Source organism: Mastigoproctus giganteus, chromosome 10, assembly GCF_048544385.1.
Source record: "Mastigoproctus giganteus isolate SK-2022 chromosome 10, ASM4854438v1, whole genome shotgun sequence".
Classification (NCBI taxonomy): Eukaryota; Metazoa; Arthropoda; class Arachnida; order Uropygi; family Thelyphonidae; genus Mastigoproctus; species Mastigoproctus giganteus.
In genome coordinates, this window is record NC_143584.1 from 89,752,547 (window position 1) to 89,777,435 (window position 24,889).

The 24,889-nt window shown below is 37.8% G+C and overlaps 1 protein-coding gene across 4 annotated transcripts in view; it reads right to left on the reverse strand.

Annotated features, from left to right (window-relative positions):
- The window catches only part of LOC150079143 (potassium voltage-gated channel subfamily KQT member 1-like), a 334,431-nt gene that overhangs the window by 94,240 nt on the left and 215,302 nt on the right, over positions 1 to 24,889 (reverse strand). For all 4 annotated transcript variants that reach the window (XM_090383460.1, XM_090383459.1, XM_090383462.1 and 1 more), the window contains exon 14: positions 8,315 to 8,435. In XM_090383460.1, coding sequence (XP_090239586.1) covers positions 8,315 to 8,435 — 121 coding nt within the window. The remainder of the gene's footprint in view (positions 1 to 8,314; positions 8,436 to 24,889) is intronic.

Below are 24,889 nucleotides of genomic sequence, written 5' to 3' on the forward strand. Positions count from 1 at the left end.
AGGACTTTTCCATTCTCCACTACCCTGAGTGAAGTACTGTACAGTTGGTATGTTACTCTGGTTACTGCTACCCATATGCAGTACTTTGCATTTGTCAAAGTTAAACTTCAGTTGCCACTTCTCAGCACATCTGCCCAACTTTTACAGATCCTGTTGCAGTAGTGTACTGTCAACCCTACCAACCTTCTTATCATCAGCAAACTTGAACATTAAGCCTGATATATCTTCATCAATATCACTGATAAATATAGAAAACAACAACAGTCCCAACACCGAACCCTGGAAGACTCCACTAATAACATTAGTCCAAGAAAAACAGTGTCCATTGATTACCACTCTGTGGCTTCTTGCACTTAACAATCCCTTTATCCATAGCAGCAACTTGCCCTTAATGCCACACTACTCCATTGTGCAGAGTAGTCTTTTACATGCAACAATATCAAAAGCTTTCCTCAAATCCAAGTATACAATATCAAAATTATTTTTTGCATCCACTTCCTTTGTGGCCTCATTGTAATATCTAATCAAATTGGTCAAGCAAGATTTCCCCTTAACAAATCCATGCTGTGTCTTAATTATTACTGGAGTCTTGTCTAGATGATCCTACATTGCCTCTTTAACCGGTGACTCCATTATTTCCCCAGAACAGAAAAGTTAAACTAACAGGTCTGTAATTACTCACATCACGCTTTGATCCCACTTGGTGAATTGGAGGTACATTTGCACATCTCCAGTTCAAGGAGATCATCCTTGAATCCAAGGATGCTCTCATAATTATGGCTAAGGGTTTGCTTACTTCCTTTGCTGCCTCCCTTAATATAACTTGATAGGTAGATACCATCCACCCCTGGTGCCTTTCTTACGTTTAACTTCAACAATTTCTCCTCCACTTTGCTCCCAGTTATTATAAAATTATTTAGCTCACTATTAGAGTTTGATAAACTTCTGGCCTCCACTTCCCTATAGAATTCCTTATGCATGAATGTAGATGCAAAATACTCATTCAGCTTGTCAGATACCTGAGCAGAACCATCAACAGTCAAACCATCAATATTGAGTGGACCAATCTGATTCATCCCCTTCCTTCTACAGTTTACATAAGTAAAGAAGTCTTTGCATTCTTTGTGAATGATTTCTTGTAATCTGGATTCACTTGCCTAACCTCCTTTGTGGCTTGATTGCATACTAGGTAATATCTACCACTGGCCTCTGTGTTGCTCGATAATTTATATGCATCCCATGTATTTTTCTTTTCTGCCATCTCATTAGTTCATCTTTCATATGGTACTGCTGGTTGATAATAATTACACATACTGCAACGACCAGAATAACATGTAGAAAAAAAAAACTAATATAATAGCTAGCAAATAATAGAATACAATTGAATAGAATAGCATGCACATTTTTATTACATTATTTAGGATGCTACTCTCAAACCTTTAAATTTAGACATTTTGGTGATCTAATGTGGGAAAGTTACCAACACATATTAATAACATGTACACATTTTTCTTTGTTTTTGCCATTTCTTATCAAATATTAATATCTATTCTGACAGTACATTTTGTACAAAATGACAGTATAAATTGCCAATGAATTGTTTTAATTTTGCTGTTATTTATGAGCATTAGCAACTAAGGCCATTTTGCTCCGTAAATATGCGGTGGTCATTCCCTGACCTTCCCGCATCCTCCGTATTTGGTGGTGACGGGCTCGAACCGCAGTCTAATCAAGAAGCGTGTTCTATGCACTGCTGCTCCTTCCCACCTGGCTACGGAGGCGTCACGGAATTGTTTTAAAGCTTATGGCTCTGATAATTAAAAATAATGCTAAATCATTATTTTTAATTATTATTTACCATTCCGTTTACTGGAATATTTTAAATTAAATAGAATAGTCATAATTAATTAATTTCTTTTGAAGTAATTCTTAGTATAGCTATTAGTATGGCTTCTTTCAGAACATCTAAAAATTAGCATTAAATGATATCCTAATTTCAGAAGTGCTCTAATCAATCAGATTCACTTCTATTTGAAAGTTTCATGTTATTTTTTAAAAAAAAATGCAAATATCACTGATGATTTGAAACATGCATGTCTAGGTGAAACAATTTTGGAAAATATTGCTATGTAATGCCACAGACATTCTCTCAGATATGCCAGACAAGCTGTACTTGCTACCTGGGAGTCTAAAACGCTGATGGAACTAATATTCGGGTGACACTCAAGTCAAGTGGACTCAATTTCGGCAAAGTCCGGACGATCTGTGACAGCCAAATTCTCTGCTTGCACCTTCACGATGGTGGGACTGTTAGTAATCCTGGGTATAAAATCCATGCACAAGTACATGGTGGGTTTTTTTTTTTTTTTTTTTTTGGTAGTTGTTGGCGCATAGGCTTCTGGAGCCATAATGCACCTCCCAAGGTTTTTGCAGTACTTTGATCCAAGCCCGAGGCGGGAATCGAACCTGCGACCTTTGGGTTGCTAGGCAGGCACTTTACCCACCCGGCTAGCCCGGTCGGCGTACATGGTGGGTGACCACCCAGGTGTGAACCAACATAAGCAGGGGTCGAGATGTGGCGCCCACACTACATGGAAGAATGCCGCCCCTCTATGATACCAGGCAGTAGTAGGTGGTAGATGACTCTCGTCAACCGGTGCAATAGCACCACTTTGCTTATTGGAGGCTTGAAGTGGTGGAACCCATGTTTAGTCTCTAGAACTAAGTTCCGGTCAACCCTTCCCAATCTCTTCCATCATGCAGTATGTTTGATGAACATCGTAGCGAGATCAAATATTCCTTACATTTCGAGGGCAGCTCTAAAACGGTTTTCGCAGGACAGCTGCTAGTTAGTACACCGGACCGAACCTATTGGTAACTCTCTAGGAAGTTTCCGGATCAGCTAGTGTATAACCTTCCTACCTCTACTCTGCCAGATAGTGACTGGAGGGAGTCCGAGTAGTGTGTATGCAGGGGACATTGTCGAGGCCACGTATGCCAAGGATTTCGGTATATTCTTACCATGCGTACGCCATATCCAAAAATTTCATTACTTCATACAGCATGTCCCACCCACTTTTTCTTACCATTGAATAGACCATGAATTGCCAAACTAATAGAGCAAGCTTATCTGCGAAAAGATCTAAACCTCCTAAACACTTCCTAATTCATTTCACAAATATACGTGTTCTCAATTCTAATCTCAACGATGTCCATTTCCACTTGCAGTCTGCCAAACCCCATGTACTTTTTCTGACAGAATCTCAGTTATCGGTTGATTCAACTACTGCTCATCTCAGATGCCCAAATTATTTGCTGTGCGATTCCTTTCGCTTCAAAGGTGGTACACTTATGCATATGTCTGTTCTGATATTCCTTGTCAGAGACTTGGCAATTTGGAATCTCCTCTCTGATCTTCTCTAGCTTAAAATCTCTCTACCTCAACTGTGTCGAATTCATTTGTTGTCTCTACCGTTCTCCCAACTCCACTAATCATTTGGAACTCTTTGACTTCCTCTCTTTGCAACTTGACTTTCTCCAGTCCAACTTTCCTAACAGTGAGGTAATTTTCCTTGGTGATTTTAATGTTCACAACTCCAGCTGGCTTCCATTTTCTAGTCACACTGACCCAGCTGGTCGAGATGCTGAGGCTTTTGCAATTACTAACGACCTTGCACAGATTGTTCATTTACCTACAAGAATACCAGACAATCCTAATCATACAGCCAACACGCTTGATCTTTTTCTCACAAACAACCCTTCTAAGTACACGGTCGAAGTGATAGGTCCATTAGGCACTTCAGATCCCAACTTGGTGATTGTCTCTTCTCAAATGGAGCCTTTATTTCATGGCTATTCCCAACCTCGTGTTGTTTGGCATTACAAGAATGCAAAATGGGATGACCTGCGAGATTTCTTTTCTTCTTTTCCTTGGTCGGATTACTGTTTCCAAATTTCAGATGCTCACATTTGGTGAGTATGGGCTTGGCACACCCAGGGTCCTGAGCTAGATATCATCATTCTTCTTTTTCTTGGTGATTCCCTTTTACTTCTGACCCTTGTTCTCTCTCTCTCTCTGTCTGTCTCTTCCCCCCCCCCGCACCAGGGTTAAAAAAAAAATTTTTTGGCTGCTGCAGTAAAAAATTTTTTTTGGCTGCTGCTTTCTTAGTATCAAGATTCGTCAAAATCCTTCTGACATCCTTTTGACGGAAGACCACAGGAGGCACTGAATGGAGCGTGTTGGGAATGGTGGGAGGTGTTTTATCAAGATCAATAAGATCATTAGCCATATGCTAGCAAGGAAGCCTCAGGCTTCCTTGCACCATATGGCTAATGATAATAATCATAATAATAATAACAACGTTTGCTCAGATCGTGTCAGTGAAATTATTCTTGCAGGAATGGAATCCTTTATCCCAAACTCCACTTTAAAATCTCGTCCTTTATCTAAACCTTGGTTTTCCAATAAATGAGCCAAGGCTGTTCAAGAGAAGAACGTTGCATATCGTAATTGGCTTGTTTCTAATTCTTCAGTTTCCTTTTCTGCCTACATCAAAGCTCGCAACAATTGTATTGATATTGGTATTTTTGGGCACAAGAGCAACTAGGGCCAAAATGTGCCTGTTCTTATGACATGTTTTTATATAAAATTTGGTTCCAGTTTGTAATCATAGAAAATCATATATTTGTATCTGCTTAAGAAAGGTAAATAGTTCTTTTAAATTCGCATTGTTTCCAATAATATGGGCAAGTGATAGAGGCTCTTTCAGTTGTGACAGTGAAGGGAAACTATTTTTTCGGAAATAGGAATACTGCTTACAATCTAAGAGTGTATGCTTGACGGTAAGTGGTAAAGCACAATGAGTGCATTGAGGTGGGACCTCCTGCTTGAGTAGATATATATGGGTTGGATGTGTATGCCCTATGCGTAATCTTGCTAGCACAACCTCTTATTGTCTGTTTTTTCTTAAGCTAGATTTCCATAGTGCTGGTTTCTCTTTGATTTCAAGCAATTTGTTGTTCGTTTGTGACCTCCAGATTTCAGACCACTGGATTGTATTGATTTTTTTAATGTGCTTCAAATAATCTACGTATGGTACTTGGTAATGTGATGGTATTGCACTGTTTAGTTGTTTGGCTGCCTGATCTGCTCTCTCGTTACCTGTGATACCAGAGTGCCCTGGGATCCAGCAAAATAGCACTGCATGATTCTTACTTCGTAGGTGGTTTAAGCAGGAAAAAATTTGTTTTATGACGGGATGCGATATTGAAAGTTTATTGTCCAAAGCGGATACTGCACTCATGGAATCTGTGTATATTATACTGCTAGTATTGTGGGAAGTGTTTATATTTTCTAGGGCTAATTTTATTGCGTATAATTCTGCAGTGTAACTGCTACACTCAACTGGTAATGATATTGAAAGCGTAAAAGAGGAAAAGACAGCTGCAGCACCAACAGAAGAGTCTGTTTGCGAACCGTCTGTATATATTATACAGCGTTGAGCATTGTTGAGGGCATGGTCTTTATGTAGCTGTTTAATACTTTCATATGGCAGGTATTTTTTTCCCCATTGCTGAAAATATTTATCACAGTGAGGGAGAGTTACAGACCAGGGTGGATCAGGTACATCTTTCTCTTGAAGCATATTGTCAAAGTTTATGTCCCAGGCATGTATCAATTCTTTTAATCGAATACCAGTGGGTCTATTTTCTGTAACTTTGCTGTTGTAGAACGTGATCCAATCAGAGTTGAGAATCAATGGTCGAACAGGATGGGCTGGAAGGCTTTGAATTTTGGCTGCATAATTAAGGAGCAGCATTTTCCTTCTAAGGTGAAGTGGAGGTTCATACGCCTCTACATACAGACTCTGGACAGGGGATGTTCTAAAGGCGCCTAGCGAAGTACGAAGGGCACTGTGTTGGATGGTGTTCAGTCTGGTTAGTGCACTTTTCCTAGCAGAGTCATAGACAACACCTCCATAATTTAATCGGGACCTGATAAGAGCACGATACAGATGTAGGAGAGAGTATCTATCAGCACCCCATTTCATGGCAGAAATGGACCGAAGAATATTTAGTTTCTTTAAGCATAGCAACAATTGTAAAGCAGTTATTAATCAGTCCAAACTAGAGTTTGAACAGGCTAAGAGTAGAAAACTTCCTTCTTGCCCTAATGTTACCGAGCATTCTGGTCTCTTGCCAAAGCTATTAGCCGCAACTTTTACCCATCTCTGCTCCCAACTCTGTCCAAACCAGATGGTTCTGTTTTCACTTCAGCCAAGGATAAAGCTGACCTGCTAGCATCCCATTTTTCTTTCAACTCATGTATCAATGATCTTGATAAAACACCTCCCACCATTCCCAACACGCTCCATTCAGTGCCTCCTGTGGTCTTCCGTCAAAAGGATGTCAGAAGGATTTTGACGAATCTTAATACTAAGATAGCACCTGGTCCCGATGGTAATTCCCCACTTGTTCTCAAAACCTGTGTTCCTGAACTTACTCCTGTTCTATGTCACCTTTTTTTCATTTTCTTATTCCAAAGGTGTTTTTCCTTCTGCTTGAAAATTTGCTCATATTCAGCCAGTTCCCAAAAAGGGTGACAAATCCCTCCCATCCAATTATCGTCCCACTGCAATTACTTCTAATCTTTCTAAAGTAATGGAGAAATCAATTAACCGCCAACTCTTAAACTACCTAGAAACCTTCCGTCTGATCAACGATCGCCAGTATGGATTTCGTCAGTGTCGATCCACTGGTGATATTCTGGCTTATGTTACCCATTTATTGACTAATTCAATGGAAAGGTTCGGTGAAACACAAGTAGTTGCTTTTGAAATCTAAAGGCTTTCGATCGTGTCTAACATAAAGGCCTTCTAAACAAGCTTCCATCTTATGGTTTGTCAACTGTTTTTTGTAATTGATTATCCAGTTTTCTCTCTGATCGCTCACTGAGGGTGATGGTAGATGGCTCTCTGTCTTCTAACTTCTCCACTAGTGCTGGTGACTCCCAAGATTCAGTTCTTTCCCCCACTCTTTTCCTTTTGTATATTAATGACCTCCTTCCATTGACTGGAAATTCTATCCACAGTTTTGCCGATGATAGCACATTGCATTCCACTTTCCATTTTGAGAAACTTTGCACTGCTCAATCAGCTTCAACTTCTCGAATATCCGCTACTAATTCCTTAAATGCCGATCTTCAGTTAATTTTCCAGTGGGGCAAAGACAACTTAGTTGATTTCAACCTTTCTAAAACTCAGTCTTCTCTTATATCTCGCAAAAAGGATTCTTCTGCTTCTATGCTTATCTTTGGTGACACTCCGATTTCTTGGAAAAATGATATATCTCTTTTGTGGATTACCCTGACTTCTAATCTCTCTTGGCACAAGCACATTACAAATATTGCTTTCTCTGCATCTAAAAAACTTGGTTTTCTCTTTCGCTCTCGGAGTTACTTTTCTTCCAAACAGCTGCTCACTCTGTATAAATCGCAAATCCACCCTACCATGGAATATTTTTCCCACAACTGGGGTGGTGCCCCCAAAACCTCTCTCAGGCTTCTTTATTCCATTCAGAAGAGGGCAGTTAGGTTAGTTAATGATTCATCTCTAACAGAGTCTCTCCACTCGCTGTCTCATAGACGTACTGTTTCTGCTGCATGCCTCTTCTATAGATACTTCCATGGGCACTGTTCTTCTGAATTAGCTTCTATAATTCCCGCTCTCTCTTTCAAAACAGTTCGAAAGCGTGCAGCCACCTGCCAACATCCATTTACTGTCCAACTTCAGACTCAAAGAACTAACTTTTCATCTTCCTCGTTTATTCATTCAACTGCCGTTTTCTGGAACAACATCCCTTCATACATATTTCCTGAAAATTACAGTCTACAGAAGTTCAAGTCCAATGTCAACAAATATCATCTTTTGTCTTCTCAACCTCCAACCCAAGCACAGTACTAAGTACTATAGGTTCTAATACCTCGTGTTTGGGGTTTACATAATAAAAAAATAAATAAATAAAAAAAATGATGTGGCAGAATGGTATAACTACCAATAGAGAATGGATGAAGTGTACAAATCTGTATGTGTCACAAGATTGAAATCAGAGCTACCTTGCTTAAGCTTAAGGTGACTTGTTCTTCTTCAGAAAAAGACGAGAACTATTTCTCTTGAAGTGAGGATTTCCCACATTGAGAATTTATTAATTACAATGAAGAGAATTCCCAGTTCACTTTTTCTGGATTCAATACTGGTCACTTATTGGAATATGATAAAATTATTGGAATTATCAAAATTAGTCTTGTGGCACTTACGTAGTGACCGTTTCATGGACTGGTTCATCAACATCATTCAATTCTGGCAATAGATCGCTGTATGACACATTTTGATGCATAAGTGATAGTTGACTTTTCCCTTCCTGGTGATCGAGGTTACCTGTGCAGAAAAAGAGTAAATGTCACTTTTGTAATCTGTAGTTGAGACTGCTACCTATCATTCTCAACTCAGAGAAATAACAGTTTATGCTGAACCATGATATCCAAGAATTTTAAAACAAATAAATAAAATAAAAGTTTTATACTCTGATACAGCTATCCAGGAGTCAGAGGAATTTATATCTTAGTTATAAATGCTACTTATGGCAGCCCATAAACCAGCACACAGTTAATGTATAAAATACCTTAACTGTGTTAATGTATTTTATACATTAGTTACACAGTACAGTACCCAGTTAATGTATAAAATACATTAACTGGGTACTGTACTGTGTAAATTAAATATTTTTATAAAACATCCAGGGGGGGATCACATATGGTGAGTATGGGCTTGGCACACCCAGGATCCTGAGTTGGATATCATCATTCTTCCCTTTCTTGCCAATTCCTCCCTCTCTCTCTCGGGAATTTTTTGGTGGTGCAGCATAAGCCTCAGTCTTCCTTGCACCATATGGCTAATAATAATAATTAATATTATTTAATATTAATGTACAAATTAATGTACAAATATTTTTATACATTAATATACACCAATATATTTTTTGTGTATGGGATTGATCTACAATATGTGCTTTAGTGATCATATATATCCCTCCAGGATCATGGAATGACCATAAATGAAGACCACCAAATACGGAGGATGCGGAAAGGTCAGAGAATGACCACCACATATTCCCGGAGCAATATGCCTTAGTTGCTAATGCTCCTAAAAACCAAATAACAACAACAAAAACCATAAATTAAGCAATATTTATTAACTGTATTACTATTCTACTGAAATCAAAACATGAAATGAACGTATACAATTATAGGGCTGGCTGTGGTTACTTTTGTGGACAGCTTGATTTTGGCTAACAGCCACAATCAAGTTACATCAGTGGTCTCCAAACTTTTTTGGTCGTGCACCCTTATTTTACTTTAAAACTGCTAGCACGCACCTTGAAATAAAATTTAAATATAAAAGTTTAATATATTTTTTTTATTTATAAATCATTTACATGGAAAGAATTGTATTTAAAATCAGATTTATAAAATCCCATATTTTAAAAGATCATAAATAAAAATATACAAAACAAAATGAAATTGAAGTTCAAGCACAAAATGATATGAAATCAAGTGTAACAAGTGTAGTAAATGTAATGTAATACTATTTGTTCTATTTATAAATAATTTACATGGTACGCATTATATTTAGAATCACATATATAAAATCACATGTAATTTGAAAAGATCACAATCTGATGCAAAAATACAAAACAAAATGAAATTAAAGTACAAAGTAGTATAAATCAAATCAACAGCATTTTTTAGTGGGGACAATGTGCTTGAATATTTTTCATTATTGCTGTGTTCTTGGTTTCAAATTTTGGGACACAGCTACCCAAAGATATGGTCCCAAGTTAAGTTTATTTCTAAACGTGATTTTAGTATTAGTATTAGTAATGGCCGCATGGTGCAAGAAAGCCTATGGCTTATGCTGCACCAGCCGAAAAAAAAAAAAAAAAAAAAATCCGAACAAAGCAATGATAAAAACAAAAAATAAATAAATAAATAAATAAAAAAAATAAATAACTAAATAATAATAATTAATAATAAAAAAAATAAAATAAAATAAAAAGGAAATTAAACCTATCATCCTATGCGCTTCCCTTACCCGAAAGTACTATCCAGATGACCTTTCAATTTCCCCAAACTGTCGGCCTCTACCACCCATGAAGGCAACTTATTCCAGTAATTTATAACTCGCTGGCTAAAATAAAACTTCCTGCAGTCCAATCTAAACATTTCCCCCCGTAACTTGAATTTATGTCCCCTAGTTCTAGCATCATTTATAATCTTGAAAATTTTGTCCTCATTCATTTTACTGATGCCTCTCAGAGCCTTAAACACCTCAATCAAATCTCCTCTAAGGTGTCTAGTTTCCAAACTCTGCAACCCACATATTCGAAGTCTTTCTTCATAAGGACGCCCTTTTGCCGATCTCACCAGGCGAGTTACCCTTCTTTGCACCCTTTCAAGAAGCTCGATGTCTTTCTTTAGGTGCGGTCTCCATACTTGAACACAGTATTCCAAGTGTGGTCTAACATAAGCCTTATACAAAGGGTACTAGGAAAGTTTTGCAATATGACGCAACAATGAATCACAGGAAGCTGCTTGTTGCTGCATGTTGAGACATGTTCATACGTGCATAGTAGCCGCCGCGCCAAGTCGATGGGCTCAGTTATTCATTAGTAGTGAGAGTGTAAAGTGCTTGCGATGGCATCGTGGTCACGAAATGAGATAAGGACAGTTTTGCGGTATAATTTCGTGCGTGGTTTAACCATAGACCAGTGCTTAGAAGAAATGACTCTTGCACTAGATGATGATTGTCCACATCGTACAACGATATTCAGGTGGTATAGAGAATTCCAAAGGGGAAATTTCACTCTGGAGGATTCTGAGAGGCCGGGAAGGCCACGAACGTCAGTTACGGAGGAAAACGTTACTGCTGTGAGGAAAATGCTTGACGAAAACAGGCGAGTGACCTACCAACAGATAGAGGATACTTTGGGCCTAAATGCACCAGCAATTCGTTCGATTCTGCAAGATCATTTGCACGTGAAGAAACTTTGTTCTCTCTGGGTGCCGCATCAACTGACTGAAGAGCAGATGACACGACGTGTGACTTGGTGCCGGGAGATGTTAAAAAAGTTTGATAAGGGACAATCTCGGTATGTGAACAACATCGTGACAGGTGACGAGACTTGGCTGTACTATTACGATCTGCCGACCAAGGCTCAAAACAAAGTTTGGGTCTTTGATGATGACGACACACCCGTAATTGTCAGAAAATCCCGATCTGTAAAGAAGAAAATGATAGCTGTATTTTTCAAATCGAGTGGAATTGTGGAACGTGTCGTTTTGGACACGCAGAAGACAGTCACAGCTAAGTGGTATACTGAACAATGCCTGCCTAAAGTCATTGGATCTATGAAGAACCTGCGGCCAAAGTCAAGAATGGACACCTGGTACCTCCATTATGAAAATGCTCCAGCTCACCGCGCCAAAGCCTGCACCGAATATTTGACCACGACAGGACTGAAACTTCTCGAGCACCCTCCCTACAGTCCAGACCTTGCTCCCTGCGACTTTGCACTGTTCCCGCATGTGAAAATGAAGCTAAAAGGGAGGCGGTTTTCCAGTGATGAGGACCTTCTACGGGCTTGGGACAACGAGTGTGCTTTACTCCCTAGTGAAACTTGGCAGAACTGGTTTAAAGATTGGTTTCGGAGGATGGAGAGGTGTATTGAATGTAAAGGAAATTACTTTGAAAAAATTAAATAAACAAAGCTGTATTGCAAAACTTTCCTAGTACCCTTTGTATAATGGGATTATCACGTCCCTATCTCTACTTGCAAAAGTTCGATAGATCATCGATAGGACACCATGGGCCTTCCTTGCAACCTGTTTACAATGCTCAGAGAATTTCATGTCTGACCGTATCGTAACACCCAAGTCCCTTTCCTCCAGTACTGGGTTTAGTTGAACTCCACCAAGTGAATAAGTTTTTTTTTGGGATTACTGTTTCCCAGGTGTAATACCTTACACTTTGTTGGATTAAAGCACAGCTGCCATTTTTCTGACCATTCTTGAAGTCTATCTAGGTCTCTCTGAAGAAGCTCAGCTTGACAGTGATCATTAACTACTCTACCAATTTTAACATCATCTGCAAATTTAGACATCACGCCCTCTATCCCTTCATCAATGTCGTTTATGAAAATTAAAAACAACAGTGGTCCTAATACTGATCCTTGGGGAACCCCACTTCTTACATCAACCCAATCTGAGGAATAGCCATTTATCACAACCCTCTGCCTCCTGCCCTGAAGCCATCCTTCTATCCATCTAAGGATTTTCCCAGTGATTCCAACCTGTTCCAGCTTATAAAGCAACCGCTCATGTGGGACTGAGTCAAAAGCTTTGCTGAAATCTAAATAAACAATGTCGAAATTATTCCCTAAATCCAGCTCGTGAGTGACCCTTTCGAAATAGCGAATCAGATTTGTTAAACATGATTTTCCCTTTACAAAACCATGCTGCGTATCCTTGAGAATTTCAATTCGATCCAAATGATCCTGAATTCCACCCTTGATTATTGCCTCCATGATTTTCCCTACTACTGAAGTCAGACTGACAGGTCGATAATTTCCAACTTCACTTTTAGAGCCACCCTTATGTATGGGAGATACATTTGCACTTTTCCAATCCAAGGGAATCTCCCCAGAGTCTAGTGATGCTCGCATAATTAGCCTCAATGGTTCAATGCACTCGCTTGCCGCCTCTCTTAAGATTATAGGGTATATTCCATCAACTCCAGGAGCCTTACTGGTCTGTAGGCTCGAAAGTTTTTTCATTAAATAATCTTGCGAAATTTCAATATCATTAATTACATATTTTTTAACTTCGCTCCCACAATTTCCCAATGCCACAAAAGGCTTTTCATTTGTAAATATCGATGCAAAATAACTGTTGAGTTCATCTGCAATGGCAGCTGGTGTATTTATTACTATCCCCTTTCCCTTACGTAAAGGTCCGATCTGGTTTGTCCTGCTCTTCTTGGCATTTATATATGTGAAGTTTATATATGTGAAGCATTTATATATTTTAATAATAGTCATTGCAGTGGAAGTCACCTCACATAGATACGTTGATCCGAATGGAAGGATTGTATCACTCTCTCTATTTACCAAATCTCTCCATGGATCATCCACGCATCCCACTTTGGAGACCACTGAACTAGAGTACTCATGTAGGCCATGGCGTCAGTCATCATGATATAAAAATACGCTCCACTGACCTATACCCGATAGTAAATGATTACAGCACAAGTAGTTGAAATTGAAATTTTGGGATAATTTAAACTTCATTCTCGCTAAGTGAGAATGATAAAGATTAAAATAGGTTTTAGGAATTAGGCCATAATAAAACATTCTGTAAACGTAGGTCCGCTGCAACCCTACGTGCTGCCAGTAAGAGAATCAAATTTGCCGTCGCAAAATATTTGGATTAAAAAATAAAATAAGGCGTAAATAATTATTAATAATAATTTATTGAAAAAAGAAAAGAATTACAACTTATGTGAGATATAATATAATGAAACAACAAACAAAAATAACAAAATCATTCTGAAATTCTGGAAATAAACTTTAAATTCTAAATCAGAGTAATCATACCCACAATGATGTTAAAATTATTGTTAAAAAAACTTTGTTAAAAAAATGTTAAAATAATGTTAAAAAAATTTGTTTCCTTACTTTAAAATGTGCGAATTTATTAATTATTTCATTTATGTTTATTTTTTCCAAAAGATAATTTTCTATTGAAATTATTCCTAAATTAAAGAGTCGTTGTTGAAACACTGTCAACCTTAAATAATTTGATTAATTTTAATTTTGAAAAACTCCGTTCACCTGAGGCAACTGAAACTGGTAAAGTTAGAAAAATTCTTATAGCAACTGCTATATTTTCAAAAGTATCTGTAAAATCGTTTTTAAAAATAAATTGTAAACTTTCAATGGGGTAATATTGTCTTTAATATAAATTTGAAGTACTTTAAGTTCTTCTAGTCATCCCACTTGTTCAAAACCACATTAACCTAGGCATCAGCCAACATACAGACCTGCTTCTTGCAAAAGCAGCCAGACTGAGATGAATATGCAAGCAGCATCAACAACATGTAACCGACAAATCCACCATGGTCAGATATATTGCTACAATAGTTCATTCCCCACTTCTCTATGCTGCAGAGATTTCGGCATCTGCATCTTCCACTACCATCAAAACCAGTGTTCTGGTCTTTAATATAAATTTTAGTAAAGATGATAGTAAAGTGTATTTGTGATAGTAGTGAAAGTGTATTTGTGTCTAACGGCACCAGGGATTTCCCCCATATCCACATTGCTTTCATTGTGGGTGTAACAGTTCACTGTAAAGGCCAGAGATAGTAATCGTGGCATGTGAGGCAAGAAAGCAAGCATATGAGCTTATGTAGCAACAGCAAAAAAAAAAAAAAAAAATTCATACAACAACCATTCCCTCTAAATGTTTGTCCAGTTCCTCCTTAAATTTATTTAACCTATCAACTTCCACAACGACAGATGGAAGTTTGTTCCAGCAATTTTTTTTTTTTTTTTTTTATGAAAACCCCAAACACGAAAGGTATCAAAACCTGTAGTACTTAGTACCGTGCATGGGTTGGAGGAGAAGTATGGGGGGAGGGGGAGATGTCGGAAACTTTGCTCTAGAGACTAAACATGGGTTTCACCACTTCAAGCCTCCAATAAGCAAAGTGGTGGTATTTCATAGGTTGATGAAAGTCATCTACCACCCGCTGGCTAAAGGAAAATTTCCGAACATCTATTCTACAGCTGTCTTTCCTCAATTTGAATTTATGCCCCCTTAGGTTCGTAATCTGAGCAAGCGGAAGAATCGCATCAGAATTCAGCATGCTCAACCCATTCAAGGCCCTGCCATCTAGTTTCCTGAGATTTCAGTGGCCAGGGCCTATATAAAAAAAAAAAAGAAAAAAAAGAAAAAAAAAAGAAAAAAAAAAGAAAAAAAGAGAAAAAAAAAAAGAAAAAAAGAGAAAAAAAGAGAAAAAAAAAAAGAAAAAAAGAGAAAAAAAAAAGAAAAAAAAAGAAAAAAAAGAGAAAAAAAAAAAGAAAAAAAGAGAAAAAAAAAGAAAAAAAAAGAAAAAAAAGAGAAAAAAAAAGAAAAAAAAGAGAAAAAAAAAGAAAAAAAAAGAAAAAAAAGAGAAAAAAAAAGAAAAAAAAAGAAAAAAAAGAAAAAAAAAAGAAAAAAAAAGAAAAAAAAGAGAAAAAAAAAGAAAAAAAAAAGAAAAAAAGAGAAAAAAAAGAAAAAAAGAGAAAAAAAAAGAAAAAAAAAGAAAAAAAAGAAAAAAAAAAAAGAAAAAAAAGAAAAAAAAAAAAGAAAAAAAAGAAAAAAAAAAGAAAAAAGGGGTAAACGCTAGGAAATAGAGAAGGCCAAAAGGTTTATATAAGTGCAGTTTAAATTTGAACATTTTTTAAATTTTTGTTAAGTTGTGTGGGGATTACGCTAGTGTGTTAGGCAGAGTAGGAGGTAGGCTGAAGACTGGGAGGAAAGGCAGAAGTACGGGGACAATAGAGAAGGCGACCCCAGAAGATTAGTGAGGCAGTCCCATGCCTCACCAAGCGAAGAAAGGCGCATGGCAGGGGAGGGAGGAAACAATAAAAAAAAGTCTCCCCCCTGCCAGGAGTTAGGTATTTAAACGTGAATAGGGTTATAGCACCCTATTCAGATCGCCAAATATACATTTGGCAGCAGCAGAGCTACAATCTGCCTGGTTGTCCCAGTCTGATCCCAGCAGGGGTCAGACCAATTATAAGGTCATTCGTGGGATAAATCCTGTCCGTGCAGTCCGGTGTTTGGAGTCAGACTGTGGTTTGTCAGGTCCAGGCTATCAATCTTGAGCAAGGTTCCTTTGCTAACTTGGGTCAGCTGCAAGTCCCTTATTATGCTAATTCAGTCCCAAAGGAAAGTCTTGTATCTGGGTGAGAGCCAGATACAAGACTTTTAGCTGCTCTTGCGATGGTAGTGGAAGATGCTCAGAGTACTGGCTCTCCTCAAATGAGCTTGACACAAGCTTAGCCTATCTCCCCAGCTCCGGACCACCGCATGGCCAAAACATTCAACATCCCAAGGCTACCTGGATCGTTGATGAAAGGAGACTCGTTATAACCGTCAAGCTCATTACTGGCCTTATCTCCTCTCCCTCCTTCTGGGACAACTGTGCATGGAGGATCCCAGTGGCACATCTGCAAGGAACTCCACAGCTATGCCCTCTTCAAACATGTCTTCACCAGTCGGACCGGTTTCTTCTGCAGCAAATATTATCACGCATCCAAGATTTAGATGTCGACTTCAACAAGTTTAGTAGGGATCGAAAGTACAGAAAAAGAATACTTGGTGGCGGATGGCCAAGGCCGCCAATATTATAACCCGTGTCCCGTGCAATGTAAACTAACTCAATTCAAGTCAATGTATTGAATTATGCGATCCCACTACGCAGGAGCGGTTTAAGGTCGGTTGAGGCCCCGGGCGCAGAAGAAAATATTGGGCCCCTTAAAAAAAAGAGAGACGGGAAAAATAAAAATACATGTTAACCATTTTTTTAAATAAATAAAGAATATTATGTACTATTAATGTTTTATTTCCAATAAAATTTGAATATAATATATGTATAATATAATTAATAATAGCATAATAATAATCACAAAGTTTTGAACTAATAGTTGAACATATTAGTTCAACTATTAGTTGAACTAATATGTTGAACTAATTTGTTGGGGTTTTGCGTGGGCCCTTCAGAAGTCGGGTCCAGGGCGCGCGCCCGGTGCGCCCGCCGTTAAATCCGCCTCTGCCACTACGGGCCCAACGGCTAAATGGTCAGAGAAACAACAGAACATAACGCTACACGACATAACCATATCCCACACACTTTTAAATCTCTGACCTCCACAGAGTACTGTGTTTCATGAACAGTACACAATGCAGAGATGGGGGGGGGGGGAACATCTGCTGCCGTTAGACAGCTAACACACTTTACACTTTTTTTTTATGCAATTTAATATATATATATTCTTATGTAATGTATTTTGTAACTAACTAATGGTATATATATATATATATATATATATATATATATATATATATATATACACACACACACACACACACACACTCTGTGTTCTGTAATAGTACACTCAATTCATTTCCTTTTCTAGTACTTTATTTGATTTACCTATCATTAATTCTTAATCCCTGGCCATTGTACTGTGACTCATAGTTGCAACTACGCTATTTAAATCATCATCTACCTGTTGCAATAATTATTATTATTATCTTTATTTTCTCCTAAGAGACACCCGCTTACAGCTATTAACCAGGGGGTGCACATTTATATATACAAATATAAGTTATATACATAATTATCTATTTATAATTTTTACAAATCAGTCTGTCTAAATTATACAAATTATACATTTTCTAAATTATACATTGTCTAATTAATTATATTATATATATATATATATATATATATATATATATATATATATATATATCATTGCCTTATTTTACATGACAGGCAGATAGAAAGAGAGCACAAGCATAATTTGCAATTTTACAAGCAATTAGAGAATGTTCACATCTACACCACTATTTACAGCGAGTTCACAGAAAGACAAGACGTCCAATATCAACATAACAGGAGCACCAGTGCGGAGCAAAAACAGGCCCGACCAGTTCATTCTTCATTTCCTGCATTCTCTTTTGTTTTCATATGTGGGCATCACTCAACATTTATAGGTGGAGTAATGCGTTTTGAAACACTTCAGTCCTGTATCTCTTCTCTGCGCAAAGCCTTTCTGGGTCTGCTTGAAGATCGTTGAACATCTTAATGGTGTTCAAAGGAAAAAATCGCCGAAGGCTTTCCAGCTGCGTGAGCGCGCTACTGATTGGAGGGGATGGTGTTCTATTCGCCCACCTTTGCGTCATGCGGGGCCGAGTCAGCAGGTAGTCAGTTTTCGGCGAGTCGAGTCTCCCGGTCAGCAGTTTTGCAAGCGTGAGAATGTTCTTGGTCACAATAATGTGAGACCAAGGCGTGACATCCAAGTTGGCATATAAAATGGTTCTTGAGATTGTAAAGGGCTGCGTAGTAATCCTGTTTAACCATCTCAGCATCCAGTACTCTAAACCCAGGAAAGCCTTGATGGTAGCATCTGGGGCAGAAGACCAAATCTGAGATGCGTAGAGAGGGATGGGGATGACGCATCTTAAAATATATTGTTTAACAAGGTCAGGGTTCCTGATACCTACCAGTTCTTGTCTGGAGGTCCATAGCGCTGCGTAAGTTTTCTTCTTTACATGTCCGAAATGGGGTGTGAAGTTTAGGTTTTCGTCCCATTTCAGACCAAGATCAATATGTGTCTTGACTTTTTTGACCACGCTGCCATTTACGCGTATTGATATGTGGTTTTTTAATACCTTGTTGGTGAAAACCATTTGTGCTGTCTTGTGTTCATTTAGTCGGAGCCCCATGCAATTAAGGTATTCTTGCAACTCGGCGATTTTGGAGTTTGCTTCGTTGTTGCATTGTAAAGATGTGTTTTGGTCATTCGAGGTGACGAAAAATTTCAAGTCGTCTGCATATACGACAAATTGTTCATGATTTTGGGTCAGGAAGGGATGCAGTGCTGTTGCGAAGAGAGTAGCAGAGAGGACACCACCTTGTGGGACTCCCCTGTTGACTTGGAATGTCTCTTTGTAAATTCCATTTATGGCAGTGATGTGTCTCTCCCTCAAAGAATTCGTTATTATAGCTAATACGTGCCCAGTTATATGGAAATATTCCTCCAAGATGATAGTAATAGCCGAGATGGATATACTGTCGAAAGCGGATGCAACGTCTAAGAAGACAATGTCTAATTGCTGTCTGAAGTTAAGGGCGTGTTGGATTCGAAATAGAGTCTCCATGAGATTGGTGGTAGTAGATCTTTGTGGGATCACTGAATGAAGGTACTCCGGTCTATGCCCGAAGCAGTGATGGTTGATGGTATTTAAAATGGATTTCTCAAATATTTTTTGAAACGAACATCCAATTGCAATAGGTCTGTAGTCTTTGGCGGATTTAGGATTGTTATTTTTGGGAACAGGTTTAACGAAATATGTATTCCATATCTTCGGAAAGTGGTTTTCACTTAAAATTTTGTGGAAAATTTTAAGGAGCAGATCTATGATGTATACACTGCTGATCTTAATCATGAAGAGTGGGAATTTATCAGGCCCAATTGTGGCTTTATTCCTGAGGCTATTCACAGCGGCTTTAATGTCATCTCTAGCGATACTGATTTGAGACAGTTCAGCACAGACCTCTGTCTTCAGTTTGCTGATTGCTTCACGGATTTTCTCTGTGTTGACTTTTCTGTTAACTTGATTTTCCGCCAGAGGAGTTCCAAAGGTGGCTTGGGTCCATTCTGAGAAGATGTGCTCGAGCATTATATCCGTACGCCTTTTCTTGTTATATATCCTGCTTCTTTCTTTAAATGTGATCGCACCATGTCATAGTGAGCTTGACGTTTCAATCGAATGAACCGCGCTCTAGCTTCTTTATATCGAATATAATCAGGTGGGTGTTCAGTTTTTTTCCATTTTCTGAAGAGTTTCTGCTTGTTTTTGAAAGCATATTTTACTTGTGGACTAAACCACGAATTTGCTCGATCGGAAATTTTAATGCGTTTTGATGCCCCCTCAAGAGCAATAAAGTGAAGGGTATCCGAAAGTGCTTCTAAGGCATCGTCTACGGGGAGTTGGAAGAGATTTTGCCAGTTGAAATTCACGAGCCGTTTCAAAATTACGTCTGGTTTTATATACTTGGTTGAGAAGATAACATCAGCGTTGTTTTCCCTCCTCCAGTTCTATTTTTGTCTACAAGCTTGACTTCTCAGGTTGGCTTGGATTGAGAGAGGGATGTGATCAGAAGCGAAGCGAGTCGTACTGTCAGTTAATGTGACGTCTAGAATAATGATTCTTCTTCTTCAGATAATGCTAAACCAGTGGTCTCAAACTGGCGGCCCCCCGAAGCAGTTTTACACGGCCCGCAAATACATTTCAATTATGTATTTGTTGTAAATACGGTGCTTATATTCACTCTCATTTTGTTAAAAAAAAAAAAAATTCCGGCCCGTCAGTTGCTTTCAGATCGTGCATTCGGCCCGCATGCAATTTGAGTTTGAGACCATTGTGCTAAACCATCAATATCGGACTCATTACGGTCAATGTCATTTAACTTAATATGTGCTTCTTTGTGCTGATTTAATAAATCGTCATCTGACCATTTTTTTTTAATCCAGAAATGTTATAAAACATTAAGTATTTCTACATGTTCTTCATATTTATAAACTTTTAGTTAAGGAGAAAGTTTTTGTGCCATAATTTGAAAGAAAAAAAAATTAATTTTGAAATTTTGTTGCGGATCCTGAATATAATCTCTACTTTGATAATCGAAATGACGTTTTTTACTATCTTTTCCTTACAGTGCTTACTTCTGGAAACGGAGCTTCAATGCCATAGACAAGCAGCCATATTTTTAGGACTGCTTCCGCTGTTCCATTTTCTTTAAAAATTCCGTGATATTTTGTACACATTCAAGAGCTTAAATGTATATCAGAATTTTTTTTTTTTTTTTTTTTTAGCATTTTACTTTACCGAATTAATTTTATTTAAAATAACAAGCCAAATTATAATCGAACAAACAAACTTATGTTATTTTTAAGGCTATTGATTTAGCATGTTTCCTTGTATCCATACCTTCATTATCGTCTTCAGTGATTATAGCAAAATACATTGTATATACTTCTCTAGTCATTTCTGGTATTTCATCTGTAATATTTGGTGAAATCATTTCAATAATTTCATTTTGTATTTGATCACCCAAATAATGCACGACATTTTTCCATTCAGATTTCTGAAAACGCAAATATTTTCTGCCATAACTGAATCAAATTTAGCAATTGTTTTACTAAGTTCTAAAAAAGTTACCATTATCATTTTCGTATAAATTTTTTTTAATATCCCCTGAATGCTATACGTACATTGCCTTGCTAAAAATAGTATCATATATATTATTCTGGCTTAATCCAAAATATGGGTATCTCCGTTGCGTGTGGCCGAATAACAGAGTGCTTATCCAGTCTAGTTCTGTGATTGGCTGATTATTGGGAATGTGTAATTTAACTCATTTTGCCTCTCTGATTGTTTGCAAATTCGCTTCTGATCCACTGATTCCCTTTGGCTCTTAATTCGTGCTTAGTGGCAGCACTAATTGCCTGAAGGCCAGAGGTGTGAACAAATGCATTCCCAGTGAGTTTCTCGTAATCCGTTCGTTATATGGAAATTTTCTTCGTTCTACGAAAATTATTTTAAATGTAATTACCAAGGGGAATTCAAAAAATATCGCTAAATAGAAAATTTCGTTATAAAGAAGTTTGTTTAATAGTGGTCCGATTTGCATATGTCAAAAGTGTTTTTGACCCCCTCCTGAACTGTCGCCGTAAGCGACGCTTACCACGCCGACCCTTTTGCTGCGGCCCTGTCCAGTGCGGTTTGGCAGATTAACCGTATTTAGCAGTCAGGGGCTTGAACCGTGGTCTACTCAAAGAGCGTGTGCTACTGCACTCCCGTTCCTGACCACTCGGCTACGGAGGCCTCGACGCGGCGGCCCTGTGTGAATGCCGAAAATTTGAAATTAAAAACATAACACATTCTCAGAACTTCATAAATTTTATAACCAAAATAAAGACCAATATTCTGTATGGAATACCAAGCGTGTAATTCAATGTTAGGGGGGTAGGATGACTAGATGTCCAAGTTTTCTGGGATGTGCCCGCTGTGACGAAAGTTTCTTTTCGTGACACGTAATGATCTCTGTTTTTCGATATTTTAAATCGCAGTGGTTTACCCAGTAGTTGTCATTATCTCAATTTTTACTCTCACACTACATCTATTAAATACGCATTTATAAAAGGCGCATTTCTTGTGCTGGAAAGGAAATCACTAATTCACGTAAAGGAATTATAAGCTGATTATAAAAAAATATATATTAATTATAAGGATGACTATTGTGCATTTCATCTCTTCTATGTGTGACCATTATAGTAGTGTAAATTTGCTGTGGACTAAAGGAGAAATTCCACCTGGGTCGACACAATCTGCCTTGCAAGCTCTTTTGATCTTGGGATGAGGTGTTATCTTCATTACAAGCTCGTCTAACTTGTTATTTTGAGAATTTTTTCGTTACAAAGGACATAACGCATAACAAGTTATTAAGACATTGAAAAACCCGTTAGTTTTGTTTATATAAAGAGATCGATCCAGTAGTAAATTTTTCCCAATTACTGAAAGCATTTTTTGCTTGCCGAAGAAAAGCCGCCCAAAATTATTCTAAAAAAAAAAAAAAACCAACAACTATTCTAATTCTGAATTCCCATTAGATGAAGCGTACTTTAATGTTATGCATACTGCTAGCATATTCAATAAGCAATTACTAAAAATTAGATGTTCTAAAAACTGCATAATAAAGGTAATCAGTAATGCGCACTAAATTTTTTTTCTGAATAAAAAAGTGGTCCAGCCTCTTTTGTTTCACTCAACTTTATTACAATTTGCATTTGAAACAGTTTCACTGCCTGTTGTCGGTATTAAATTAACAATGAAATTTTTTATGAAATAATGTTTAAAAGTTATCAAAATTTTTTAACCATGTTTATTAATACAATTAACATTTCACAGACATCTTAATGTAAACTCTGTGCTTGACCATAACCTCTTCCTCAGAAATTACCATCAGCATTGCTATTCTGAGGAAGTAATTTCTTAGCAATGACAAATGGTGCAAGAAAGCAAGCTTATACAGCATCTGCCAATAATAAAAAAAACTTCCAATTTCACTCCAATAGTTTGTCTAGTTCTTTCTTGAATTTATTTAAGCTATCTACTTCCACAACAGATGGAAGTTTGTTCCAGAAATCAACCACTCGCTGGCTAAAGGCAAACTTCCGCACCTTCTTCCATTTGAATCTGTGCCCCCTCATGTGTGTAGTCTGAGCAAGAGGAAGAATCCCATCAGCAGTGAGCTTCCTCAATCCATTCAAAGCCTTACACCTCAATCAGATCACCTCGCAGGCGCCTAAGTCTACAGAAGCTACAATTTGCAGAATTGAAGCTTTTCTTGGTAAAAGCACCCATTTCCTCCCCCCAATCAATCTTGTTGCCCTTCTCTGTACTTATTACAGCAGCTAAACGTCCTTCCTAAAATGAGGCCTCCGGGCCTCTATACGTACTCAAGGCGTGGCCTGACCAATTGCCTTATACAAAGGAATAACCATCTCCTTCTCCCTACTAGCAAAATTCCTGTATATTATTGACAAAATCCCATGGCTTGCTCTGGTAGCCTGTCTGCACTGCTCAGAAAACTTCATATCTGACTGCACAATTACTCCCAGGTTTTTTTCATTCTCTACCACCCTGTGTGTAGTATCACACAGTTAGTACGTTTCTCTAGAGTTACTTCTGCCCATATGTAGTACTGTACTTTGCATTTGTCAATGTTAAACTTCAGTTGCCACTTCTCAGCCCATCTGCCCAACTTTTCTAGATCTTGTTGCAGTAGCATATTGTCATTAACAACCCTGTCAATTGACACGAATGACACGAATATTGTCATTAACATATTCGTGTCATCTGCAAACTTGGACTTTAATATACCTTCATGAACATCATTGATAAATATAGAAAATAACAATAGGCACAACACAACCCTGGGAGCCTCCACCAATAACATTAGTGCACGAAGAGCACTGTATGTTTGTTGCCATTCTCTGTATTCTCCCACTCAACCATTCCTTTATCCATAGCAGCAGCAGCAGTCTTATGTGCAATTGCATCAAAAGCTTTCCTGAAATCCAAGTATATGATATCAAAACTATTTTTGCATCCAGTTCCTTTGTGACCACATTGTAGTATCCAGGCAAATTGGTCAGACAAGATTACTCCTTAACAAACCCATGCTGTGTCTGAAGTATAACTAGATCTCTGTGTAGATGATCCTGCATTATTTCTTTAAACATTGATTCCATTATTTTTCCTGGAAGAGAAGTTAAACTAACGTCTTAATTACTCATGTGACCCTTTGGGTGGGTGGGATCTATTCAATTATATTAAGGGAGCATTGGCACAATTCCAGACTGCGGTGACCTCACCTGAATTCAAGAATGCTCTCACAATTATGGCTGATTTTTCTTATTTCCTTCGCTGCTCCCTTAATATAATTGGATGGCTCCCACCCCAGGTGCCTTTCTTATGTTTAATTTCAACAATTTTTCTTCCACTTTCCTCTCTGTTATTTCAAAATCGTTTAGTTCTCCGGTAGAGTTTGATAAAAACTCTGCATTCTCTTCCCTAAAGAACTCTTCGTGTGTGAATATAGATGCAAAATACTCATTTAGTTTGTCAGCAACCTGAGCAGGCTCATCAACAGTCGAACCATCTATATCGAGTGGACCAATTTTGATTCTTCCCTTCTAGTGTTCACATAAGACTTAATTACATACTAGTTTCTATCTACTGTAGGCTTCTGTGTCGCCTGATAATTTATATGCGTTCTATGCATTTTTCTTTTCTGCCACGAGTCTCATCAGTTCATGTGACATCCATTTAGACCTATACCTTGAAGAGTAAATCTTGGTTGTTACGAATAGTCTACTAGTTTCTATGATTAATTCATTGAATGCTTCCCATTTAGAGTTTGCTGATGGTAAC